The 12773-nt window shown below is 39.8% G+C and overlaps 1 protein-coding gene across 6 annotated transcripts in view; it reads left to right on the forward strand.

Moving 5' to 3' along the window:
* Positions 1-12773, forward strand: part of PPP2R2C (protein phosphatase 2 regulatory subunit Bgamma) — a 201242-nt gene that overhangs the window by 88520 nt on the left and 99949 nt on the right. Inside the window, exons 1-2 of one of the 6 annotated variants that reach the window (XM_061468627.1) lie at positions 10303-10589; positions 12007-12157. The exons of 4 other annotated variants lie outside the window; for them this stretch is intronic. In XM_061468627.1, coding sequence (XP_061324611.1) covers positions 12109-12157 — 49 coding nt within the window. In that variant the 5' untranslated portion in view covers positions 10303-10589; positions 12007-12108. Of the gene's footprint in view, positions 1-10302; positions 10590-12006; positions 12158-12773 lie in introns of those variants that run through there. One more of the 6 variants, XM_061468637.1, reaches the window with a different exon arrangement.

The following is a 12773-nucleotide window of genomic DNA, read 5'->3' on the forward strand; positions in this document are numbered from 1 at the left end:
TGTTGTTCAGCTCTCTGCCATAAATCATGATCAGATGCATCTCTGTCTTATTATTTATACTGTGGTAGCACTGAGGGTCACTAGGCACAACTGGTTCTGTAAACACACAAGAAGGAGGTGGCTTTGCTCAGAAGAATATTAGTGTTAAGTATGAGATGAGAGACAATGTGAGGATATATTAAAACAGGGGGAACTCGAGGTCACGGTGACTGTGCTGATCAACGCAAGAAGCAGCTGTAATATGAACCTGGCTGCCCATTGTCTATTTGATGATAATGGGTTTGTTGCAGTGCCCTGAGGAATATGGTTTGGTTTAGCTGAGCTTACAGTTCAAGCTAGATCAAGCAGATCTTCCAGTCTCTGAAAACATCTTCCAGTGGGAAATAATCTTATCTTGCCCTTAATCACTGTTTTCTGCAAATGTTGATGTGATAATAATTAACACTAAAATGGCTAAGCAACTGTACTAATACACAGTTGTGTGACAGTCTCCTTGGGCATCTTGGGGCTCCAGTGATTACCCCAAAAACTCAAGATAAGCTAGACAACTTTGCTGGTTACCAGTGAACTACGATAAATGTTTCTTCTGATCTCTGATATGCTGGTTCTCCCTTCACCCATGCAGCAAAATATATAAAAAAGCATCTGAGGGCTCTTCAAAAGAGGGAATCCATGGCAGTCATCTTTTTGGACAAATTTAAGAGGACTTCAAAATGGATGAGAGAGTCCTAAGCAATTTAATCTTAGTGTAAGTAGATCAGACACAGATGTTTTTTGTGTTTATTTGAAAGATACGTACTGCAGAAACCTTTAACTGTATTATGTAGTGTGAATGTAGTGCAGTAAATCTATAAGCCTTGTCATGGGTACCTGACATGCTTGAAGTGCTTTGTCTGTTCATACGTGGCCCAGAGGTGAGGTGAAGGATGGGTGATGCAGGGGTCATGAAAGAGCAGAGTGCTTTCCTAAGTGGCTTTGCAGCACAGATGTGAAGATACCTGCTTGTCCATTAGGGCAGATTCAGTCTCTCTCTCTGATGGGATCCTATGCCAGAAATGATTCATAATCTGTTTTAAGTGACTTGTGACTCTCTCAGTTATTCCTGGCTAAACTGGATTGGAATTGTATTCAGCTGGTCTCAGCAACGCAAGTCAGGCATCACTAAATAATGAACAGTCATGTGTGACAAAAGCAAGAATATTCACTCTTTCTGTAATCTTGGCCAAATTATTCTTGTATTCTTTGCATGTTTTCCACAATACTTTTGTGTCTTTACTATTTGGGAAATCATAGAATCCTAGACTCACAGAATGTTTTGGGTTGGAATGGCCCTTAAAGATCATCTAGTTCCAACCCCCCCTGCCATGGGCAAGATATATATAATGTATGAGCATTGCTGTGGAATTGAATACAGTTATATTGGGAATGTGTCTTGCTCTGGTTTACTTTTAATTCATTTTTCACTGATTCTTAAATGTTAAAATAGAAAATTACAAGCAGTGCCATAAATCAGTTTGTGTCCTGAACTGCAGAGCAAGTCATTTTTAAAGGAAGGCAAGCCCCTGTATTTATAATAAATCAAGTTTGTTACCTTTTGAGCATTGTGATTAAAGTAATTAGTCATTTATGCTGATACAAAGCCATCAGTGAATACATTTCTGTGTTTCCCAGATGTTGAATCTTGAAACTGTTTTGCAAGGGTCATTGGTTATAAGCGACTGCACATTGTTTTGTAAGTCTGTTGTTTTGTTGGTGGGGAAGTGATTTCCTCTAACCCAAATTAACTGAGCAGCTCTCCTGCAGTTAGAACAAACTGTCTTTAAGACTGTAACATGGAAGCTGATTTATACTGCTAGGCAGGACGTAGCAGGTGGAGTTGGGTGGGGAGTCAATATTAACTGAGGAGAGGGTCTCCAAGTTAGCAAAGGTTACTTCAGATTGTGCAGGTGATTGCCTCTCCTCAGGGTTTGCTGTGATGGTTTCCCCACTTCTGCAAGGGCTGTGTTATTACCTGTGCCTTCCCGCACACAGCTGTGGAGGGGTCATTGTAGATTTGGGAACTGGATATGCTTTTATACCTGTAAAATAACTGCTGTTACCTGAGGGGCTTCAGTTTGGAATATGAGTTCTTCTTTCCAGCAAGACACAAACCATTGCCAAGTTATAATTCCTGCACTTGAGCTATGGAAAAGCCTGCGTGGAACTGGAGTTCTTCCTGCCCTGCTTTAGCTGCTGCTAAGATTAGCCTGTCCTGTGGTAGGCTCAATCTCAGCCTATTTTTCAGTATGAAAACATCATGTACATCTGGAATGTGATACTTTCTCCTCTACTTCCAGACATCAGTTCTGACCAGTAAACACTGCATCATTTCCACCCTTAGTCTGGAATAAATGCATACATTGAGGACAAAAGGCGATGCTTCCTTGGAGAAGATGTCTCAAGTCTCCTGAGTTATTTTGGGGATTTTAGTTGTGTATGCCAGTGCTTATAGGTAAAACTAAGTAGTATGAGCAAAGTAATTTCAGTGTAAGTCTAGCTTTTCCTCTGATGGCATTTTTGGTTTCATCAGTACTGCTGTCCTAGACTGGGTGTTCCCAAGAAGCATGATTCCTGTGAGCAGTATAATTCACTGCTAATTAATCTTCCCTTCCTAAATGAGATGACAATTCTGGTTCCAAGATAAGAGGCTTGTTAAATTTTTTAATGACTTGCACCAAGGAAGAAGTTAAAAATAGTGGAAAATAAATTAAATGGACTATGACCTATCATTGGCTCCTTCAACCTCATGCTTTTACCATACTTTCCCCCTGTTCCATGGACCATAAACCCCAAATGTTTCCCCCCTGTCTGTCAGTAGCTGGTTTGCAGTTACTGCAGACACAGTAAAGCAAATGAAAATGGATTAATCTGCTCTTCTGTTCAGTGTCCTTCCACTGAAAAGCATTGCATAATATATATATGAGTTGATGTTAGAGTAATAGGAGCATATGTTGTCTTTTCAAATTCTACACACAGTTAGCTGTTATACTCACTGCTTGGTCAGGTAATCTAAGAATAGCTCCAAATTCTGCCCCATACCAGGAGGTGTGATGTCTTTCTCCATCCTCTACAGGGAGTGCTGGCATCTGATACCAATGCCCAAAAGCCACAAGAGCACAATTATGTTCCTTAGGATGCTGCAGCTGTGATTTTAGCAGGAACAGAAAGGGGCATTTCAATATAAGTTTTCTATTTATATCAATGGCAAAACTTTCATTGAGAACTGATCATAGCATGTTCTTTACTGTTAGGGTGATGAGGCACTGGAATGAGCTGCCCAGGGAAGTTTTGAATGCTCCACCCCTGGCGGTGTTCAAGGCCAGGTTGGACAGAGCCCTGGGTGACATGGTTTAGTGTGAGGTGTCCCTGCCCATGGCAGGGGGGTTGGAACTAGGTGATTTTAAGGTCCTTTCCAGCCCTAACTATTCTGTGATTCTATGATTCTATGTTACAGGATCTTGTGAAAATGTAACATTAGAAATGTCCTAATGGTCTACTTTGGCTAAAGATTTGATTATGCTTGAAGAAAGGAAGTCTTTTTCTGGATGTGGTTTCTATGTAAAACTCTGAGGGTAATTATGAATCTCCTAATTCTTTCATTTCATATTAGATTACATCCCTTATTTATAGTTAAAATAAGGGAAACCTTCCCATCAGTTACTTTGGTCACCTGCTGTGCAAACTAATAATGTCATGCTAATATAAAAAGGAGTGGCAGTCATTCACATTTGAATTGCAGCAAAACAGGAAAGAGACAATTAAGAAAGGAAAATTAGCTGAACTAGTGCTATTTTGTACTACTTGATTTTAAAATCTAAAGTTAGTCCCATACGTCAAGAATGGAAGTGTGTTTTTTTAAAAGAGATTTGCTTGCAAGAATGTTCTGTGAGTTATAATTCTAAAATAACAATGAGGTGCTTTTTTCTTTTAGGTTATACTCCTGTGAGAAATAAGTAATGGCATATAGGTGAGGATTTGAAAGATTCAGCTTAGAAAGAGGAGTAGTTGTGACTAAGTGCAGGTTAACCCGTGAGCTCTGACATTTTTATTCTTGTTGTTAGTGATGTAACACTGAGCAATTTCAGAAGGAAGCTTAAATGTGCATTTAGAGAAAGACTTTGCATATCCTAGGACAAAGAACACAGCTATTTTTTCATAGGTTCTGTATTTTTAAGCATTGTAGCATTGTCCTTACTGAAAAAACCCAGGCAGGCAACAAGAATTCCTCTAAAAGGATGAACATTGTAATCTAAAAAGAAAATAGGCGCTCCTAACTGTTCACCACCTAGGTATTGATGTAGTCAATTACTGTGTCCTGCCTTTCAAACATTATTATGTTAGAGCAAGAAAAGAGCCAATACTGTATTTTATATGACCTTTCTAATGCTGTATATACACATATAGATTTGTGTTATTTGTCTCTGATTCACCAAATGTTTCTTATTTGTGGCTCAAGGCATTTATTTATTGCAAGACTTCAAGCTGTGGTAAGCAAGGTCATAAATTAAGAATTGATTTCCACAGTTGCTCTAGCATACAAACTAAATTCCTCGTGGTTGGTTATAAAAACTGTAGCTGGGCATAAATTCAGCATCTTGACATTGTCTTGAAAATTAACGTTACAGCAAATGAGAAAGTACTGTAAGTGTGTATTACATGCTTATTTTAGGCCTTCAGCTAAGACCTAAGGAAAGCAAATTGTTTTTACACTGCAAACTTCTCAGTAAAACCACGCTAGTACTAAAGGGTTTTTTTATTTCACCTGTTTGGGTTTTTTTGTTACTTCATGTTTCCCTTATTTTTTTAAAATCAGATTTTCTGTACATTTTTTGGCAGTTTTGATAAATTTGTTCATCAGTCCTTTGTTTTCACTATATGCTCCTAGAATCACTGCTGATTACAGTAAGACGTGGGTTTCAAAATGCAATGTAGTTTCTCTCCTTTGGAAATAGACAGTCCTCTAGAAATATGAAAAATTCTGCTATTTGGTTAGCTTTGTGTCTACACAACATCTGATTAAAATGAAGGGATATTTAGACAGTTAACCGAAAATTCACTAAAATCAAGGAGGTATGTTTAGGGGGTGTTTTTAAGGTGTTCTTTGTGGGTTCTGGGGCTTTGGTTTGGCAGTTTGTTTTTTAAGGTGTGCTTTATGTTAATGACAGTAGAACCACACTGTGCAGCAATCAATTTGTGTAAATGTCAAAGATGTATACCTGATTAATCTTTGCTGATTCCTACTAGCTAGATAATAAATTTTAAGTTGCGGAGATTGGCTTCTTATGCCAACCTCATGAAGTTCAACCATGCCAAGTGCAAGGTCCTACACCTGGGTCGGAGCAATCCCAGGCACAGCTACAGGTTGGGCAGAGAAGAGATTCAGAGCAGCCCTGTGGAGAAGGACTTGGGGGTGTTGGTTGATGAGAAAATGAACATGAGCCGCCTTCAGTGTGCACTTGCAGCCCAGAAAGCCAACCGTATCCTGGGCTGCATCAAAAGGAGTGTGACCAGCAGGTCGAAGGAGGTGATCCTGCCCCTTTACTCTGCTCTTGTGAGGCCTCACCTGGAGTATTGTGTGCAGTTCTGGTGTCCTCAACATAAAAAGGACATGAAACTGTTGGAACAAGTCCAGAGAAGGGCCACGAGGATGATCAGGGGACTGGAGCACCTCCTGTATGAAGACAGGCTGAGAAAGTTGGGGCTGTTCAGCCTGGAGAAGAGAAGGCTGCGTGGAGACCTCATAGCAGCCTTCCAGTCTCTGAAGGGGGCCTATAGGGATGCTGGGGAGGGACTCTTCATTAGAGACTGTAGTGACAGGACAAGGGGTAACGGGTTAAAACTTAAACAGGGGAAGTTTAGATTGGATATAAGGAGGAAATTCTTTGCTGTTAGGGTGGTGAGGCACTGGAATGGGTTGCCCAGGGAAGTTGTGAATGCTCCATCACTGGCAGTGTTCAAGGCCAGGTTGGACGAGGCCTTGGGTGACATGGTTTAACGTGAGGTGTCCCTGCCCATGGCAGGGGGGTTGGAACTAGATGATCTTAAGGTCCTTTCCAACCCTAACTATTCTATGATTCTATGATCTTCAAAGAAAATACTTCTGATATAATACCCTGTCCTCCATTCGTATTCAGTAGTACTGAATTTGTATGCCTAGAGCAGAAACCATGATATGTAGTGCATGTTTTCAGATTGTCGTCAACGTCATCAGGTGGCTTTACAAATACTAGCTTGGATTCTGTTGTTCTGCACGTGTCAGAGTTAGTGTTAATGCCATTAGCAGAGGAACCAAATGGAAAAACTGTTTTTCTAAGATAACAGAGAGCATTGTGTTTGCTTGATGGGAATTCCTGGTTTACAGTGCATGGTTCACATTGTACCTTATAGTACTGGTCCATAAGGAAGGGACCAGCATGTCAAATGTTTTGTGGTACTCTGTTACATTAAAATAGAGGCTGAATTGTCAACCCTGCTGCACACTAGTGCATAAAATAACTTTCTTTACAGTAGTCACAATTCACAATGTAAGGAAAAGCAGTTGAAAAGTGAAGTGCTGTGTGTGATGAGAGTGGTGAAACAGTTTGGCAGGTAGAACAGGTATGGAGAGATTTGAAAATATAAACTTTGTTAAGGAAAAAAACCCAAACTATGCAGAAGTAAGTACCTCAGACTTAGAAATCACTCCTCTTTCCAGTTCAGATGATGTTTTGGAGGAATGAAGTTGTGAAATTCATCTATTGGTACTGCTTCTTATATCCTTCCTGAACTGTATTTTGCAGGATTAGAATACACAGATCTCCCTTCGTGGCTGTTCCCAGCAAGACATATTGGTAGCACTTGATCTTATTTTTGCAAAATGTTGAGTTGGAGCTTATTTAGAGTTACTGAAAACTGAGATTTTTGTCAGTGTTTAAAATACCCATATCCGTAATTCCTTTTGACTTCCTTGAGATTTCCATATGGAGATATCTCAAAAAAATGCAGCTGTGTGGTAAAATGAGGTGAATCTATTCAACTCAGACTTGCTCTGAATAATGAAACAGTTTCACTGAAAGTCTTGTTAGGAAGGAATTGTGATTATTAAGTCTGGTAGTCGGGAAGGCTTCTTGTTAGGGTATTACTGCAGGACTAACTCAAGCATGGTTATGCCTGAATACAAGATTTCTGCCCATTGCCAAAATGTAGATTTCCTTTTTGAAAAGCACTTAAATATGTATGAAGAATCTTGGTCTGATTCATTAACTCTGAATAAATTCCTATGACAAATGAGAGAAATTGAGGGAAAGCAGAAATAACTAGTTGAGCAGGACTCCTTGTGTGAGGTTGGCTGCCTGCAGAGGCACAGGACTAGTACAGATATATCACTGATAATTCATTATAGATCCAACTGATGGTAAACTCGGAGGGAAAGAACCTTTTCAGAAGTAGATCTGGCATCAGCTTCCTCTCTATTGATGTAGAAATACAGATTTTCAGATTCTACCCCTGCCTTGGTAGGGGTAGATAGAAGAATTCTGCTCCTGGGATGAGGTTTGTATAAGATCATAATAGTGCTACAAATCTGGTATTCTACTTTTGGATCCTCCTTGACATCAGATGTTTTCCTAAAAGCTGCATGGTCAGTCTCTGCAGTCACCTAATTCTCATGCCCAGGATGTTCTTCACATGGAACCATTCTCCAGTGATAACCAGTGCAAAACATTAAAAAATGGTATTTCCAACAGACATGGCAGAAAAGGCTGTTGAGGAAGGGGAAGGAAGCACTGTCGCTATTTGTGCCCTCTGCAGTGGGCTCAAAAGAGAGAAAAGAATGGAGGGAGGTGAAGGGAGATGAATAGTCTCTTGTATAAACTACCTGAAAATATCCTCTGAGACTTATGGGTAGGAGTTAACAGTGTACATCTGGGGAAGGTCTGTCTAGCTGCAGGCTTGAAGTTTGGGCTTAAGTTGGAATCTGTTGAATCTGGTTTGAAAATGTGTACCCACAGCTTGTATTTGGGGCTGCTGGGGTCTTTGAATTAGTAGAGAAGTGTGCTAATGCAGTGACTCTGGTCTTCCCTTTGCATTTTAGTTCTGGCATGTTTGTCATCTGAGCACTGGAAGTGAAATCTAGCAAGTTATGATCTTTCTGACTTCAGCTGCAAAATTAAACTTGTAAAGTTCCCTGAAAATATAAATATTCTTTTTATTCACATTTGTGCTTTTTCAAATGTTGCCATCAAAATGTACATATACTGCAGTGGTAGCATTCCATTGCTTTACTGGGGATCATTCTGCAAAATCCAGTATCTGCAGCTAGAGCTCATTTCAGAAAGATCAAGGGACTGCAGTCATTTACATTTAATTTGGCTTTCTTGGGCTCAGGCTGGTTAAAAAGCTTGCAGATCACCAATGTATGTGTGGCTGGGGGTTCTTCCAGTTTATGGAATTGCATGGCATCTACAGGGATGGCATATGCAGCTTCCATGCAGCCTGCTATACTGTGTGTGTGGTCAGGCATGGTCTGAAGAAAGCAACTAATAAGAGGAGTTCCTCTATCACTCCCGTCTGCACAGCAGTGACGTTTCTTTCACCACACTGAGGGAAAAAAGATGAATTCTGCAACTAGTACCTAGTTATGTATTCCTGACTTCATCTTTCTTCCACTGCTGCCTTACTCTAACATGGATGCTTCTGCACACTACATTCAGGCAGAAGCTGTGGACAACTGGCCTTGCTGAGACTCCTCCCAGTCCTCCTTCCACGTGCTCTTCCCTGCACACCAGAAACAAGTTCCCCAATAACTGACAAAGAATTCATGCAAACGTATTCATTGCTTGTTTTTTCCTTTGTGATAGCGTTTTCATTAAGGACCAGATACCAGCACCAAATGATGGTTTGGTCCCAGGTGGCTTTAGTCTCTGGTTTGATCATGGAAAATGGGGCCTACTGTATGGTGGTAGCAGGGGAAAGGGTTTGGTTGAGCAGGAAGCAAAGACTGCCAAAAAATGAAACTATGTGACCAAAGGAGTCCTGGTAATATAGATTTCAAATGCTCTATAATTTAAAAAGCATCAAAGTCATTATTGCATCCTATCTGTGTTAAAACAGCTGTAGTCCTACATAATTCTTTACTGGTTCTTTGCTGTGGAGTTTCTCCTTTGTGATAAGGGTGACTTGAAACATTTCAGGTCTTTCACTCCCTAGCAGAAAGGGTAAATTCACAACCTTACGCAGCCAAGCGTGAAGCAGTTCTGGATTAAGTATACTACCCTATGGTTACCCCATTGTTGTAATTACATTTGAGCAGTTCTAGATTTCAGTACTGCTGCATCCTTTTGCTTTCAGTTTTTAATTAAAGAGTTTTTATAGCTAGGGAGCAGAACAACAGGGGGCTTGTGTTCACCAACAGCCCCTCCTCCCCCCTAAAAAAGGTTTAGCTGGGAATGAAATGTTATTAAAAGCAACATTTGTATGGGAGCCAAGTGGGAAGGGACAGCAAGCATGTAATAAAGAGCAATTAATTTGTTTCACAAGGAATGTATGTAAAATAATAAATTATTTAAAACCACATCTTCTGTTTCTCTTCTTTTAATCTCAGTTTTCCATAATAATAAGAATAGTAATTTTATAACTAGGCAGTGAAGACTTTGGTTTCACTTAGTGTCTCGGTAACCTTGCTCTGAAATGCTAGTATTTCACAGTACTGAGATCTGATTTTAGTAATCAACCCTTATGCATTGAATGTCTCGAAATTTACTATTCTACACTCACAGGTTTTGATGAAGGCACGCAGATTTCTTTTAGTTCGTTGCTATAAGGCAAAATGAGACCCACTCTGCTTTTCATAAGAACGCACGTTTTTGTTTACAGATGGATGAACACGTTAAGTTCTGTAATGCCTGTGTCTAAGTTGACGAAGAAGTTGACTTTCTCAAATTACAGTTATTTGCTCATCTGACTCATTCATCCAGTTAAAATAACACTAAATCCTGTGACATCTACAGTAGAGCTTTTTTGATCATTGAAATCCAATATTCATTGCCTTTATAAACAAGAACTATGTCAGTGTTCTTGTGAGTATCCTAAATCAGCATATGGAACATATATATTTCAAGTGTGACTATGCAGCCAGAGCTCGATACTATAACTGCTCTCTTCCAGTTATTCATTTGGTAAGTATTTTCACATTTAAAATAAAATGTATGGATTACTTTTTTTGTGATGGATACTTCATCACTAAAAATCAGCATTCTCATGGATCCTTTCTCAGTCTTCAGTCTTTTGCAAACCACAGTTGCATACCTTCTGAAAAACACGAATGCTCATGTGGAAGAACACCTGGAATTGCTGATGCAAGTTTAAGAAGAAGCATCAGCAGTGTAAGATGGCTATGCTACACTTGTCACTCCATGGAAAGCCTGCTCAGTGTTTTGCAGTGTCATGTGTGCTCTGTTACATGACAGACACCTGCACTCAACCACCAGAACATCTACAAAAACATGCAGATGCTGAGAGAGATGCCTGAAGAAGTTGAAGAAGGTAGAGGTCATCTGGTGTGGAGCTTCTAGGTATGCCCTTCTTTTTATCACCAAAATGACATAGTACTTGAGCTATTGACTCTCTTTTACTTGATCTCTGAATACAGATTTGTTTATAATGTTTATTGCGTTCTCTTAGATAGGAAGTTGAGCAAGGTTGTTGAACAGAACATTCAGTGCAGTTCATGTTAATAACAGAACTTTTTTCCCCTTTCATTCTCAGTAAAACACAGGATTATGGGACAAAAAAGAAGGCCACAGAATTGCAAATAAAAATTAAATATTTGCCCATTTGAAACTGGCAAGGAGACAGCGAATACATTGCTCCACAGCTAGCTCTAGGTTACTAATGATACCTCGACTGGATTTTAGATGTTCCTGTACTTGATCATCATTCTCTCATCATGTTCTGTGTTCTTGGCCTGAGTTCATTTGTGGCAGAGATTAGCCTCTTTTTGGATGGCTTTTGATTTCTGTTTTCCTTTGTTTTTAAAATAATCAGAGTGCAAATGTTACACAGGGGGGATGAGTGGTGGAGCTCATCCTTGCTTTGCTGTCTGCATCAGGAGCATTCGATGGCAGATCTCTGCTTGCTGCAAAGTGAACTCCATGCTGTTTTGATTACTTTCTGTCTCATTTTTGCCTCTCAAAGGCGCCAATGGGGGGATGTTTCTTGACTCATTAGTACTTCTTTTTTAATTCATTGAGATTTATTTCTCTTTTATTCAAAAAGAGAAGGAGGCGTGAAAACTAGCTACACTGAAGCAGGGGAATAGAAAAACAACTAGCTATTCAGGTTCAGAGTAGGGAAAAGAGATTTTACTCCCTTACTGTCACTCTTTTAAATAAATCAAGAGGTGGGTTTGTCTTTTCTCCACAGCCATCTTTATACTTTTCTTCTTTACACTCTTCTGAAAATCAGCTCCATTGCTAAACTGAGATACTCTCTGCCTAAACTTAAAGTGACCTTAAGAATAGTCTTAAGAAGGCAAACCCACATGATCTGTGTGCTTTCAATCGGTATAGTTGTTTGCAACCTGAATGTAGTTTGGTTTCACAGTACCCACGGCATGCCAGAGCAGAGCTAATCCTGTAGGTGGAAAGTACGTTGCTCCATATTGCCTGTTGTAGTCCTCAGGCATATGAATAAGCATGGGCCTGTGCTGAGGCTTTCCCCCTCAATATAATCCTGGAATTTGGCCTGATGCAGCCTTTTTATGTGGGGTGGAGGGTTTATACTGTGAATGACAATTGGATTTACAAGTACAAAGGACCTCAGATACCCACTGAAAAGACTGTATTGATATAAGGAGCTGAGATATTGAATGTAGAACTAACTGACACACAGTTTTGAGAAGTTGTGGGGCTTAAGGGAGAAATTAAATGACCTCTCTGTTGTATAGCAAAAGTGGATCAATGGCTTTGTTTTTATGTTTTTGTTTGAAAGATATCACCTGCTGGCTGCAAAGTGGGTCGATCCAGCTTCATTCTGGAGCCTGAGCAAAACACTTGAGGAAGACCTTGCTTTCTGCTGCATCCTAAAGACAACATGGAAGGCGAGAGCATTTGTGAGGTTGATTCTGGAGATGGACTTGGAGGTAAGGATATCTAGCATTTATTTTTGTTTTCATCCCAGATGGCTGGTTACAGAGAGCCCCTATGACAATGGACCTTGGAAGCCACAAAAAACAAATGTGATGAAAATGTCTACAGTTCATTGATTGTACTGTGTCACTTTACAAGCAGTGAATAAAAGGTTTTGAAAACAATTGTGTCCTAGAGGGAGTGGCACACCTAGAGATCGTGTCTTCTAAATGTTGTTATTTAGAGTCTGAGATGTCCCAAAGATGATGCAAACCTAAATGCTTTCAATAAAAGTAAAGACATGTAGCCTTTTCTCTCTTTCTTTGGTTCTCCTTTTTCTGTCTCTCATGTGCACACACTATTTGTTTTGTTTGTGTTTTTATTCTGGACTGCAGAAAATGGCATGAAATGGTACTGATTCTGTCTTCTGTACTAGTGCCCTGTGTGTAAATGGAGACTTTTTATTGACGTAAAATAAAGAGCTCTTATTCTTACTTAGCTGCTAATTCTAAAGGTGTCCTTTGGCAACTTAGCTAGTGTTGTTTATCATTTTCATAATGGGCTATACAGCTTCTCAGAGAAGGTAATACTACATCTATGGGACTGCTGTTCTTTATGTATAACGCAGGG

This window comes from Pezoporus flaviventris, unplaced genomic scaffold (genome assembly GCF_033815535.1).
Source record: "Pezoporus flaviventris isolate CSIRO_AGI_PZ_B2104156 unplaced genomic scaffold, CSIRO_AGI_Pfla_v1 ptg000002l, whole genome shotgun sequence".
NCBI classification, from domain to species: Eukaryota; Metazoa; Chordata; class Aves; order Psittaciformes; family Psittacidae; genus Pezoporus; species Pezoporus flaviventris.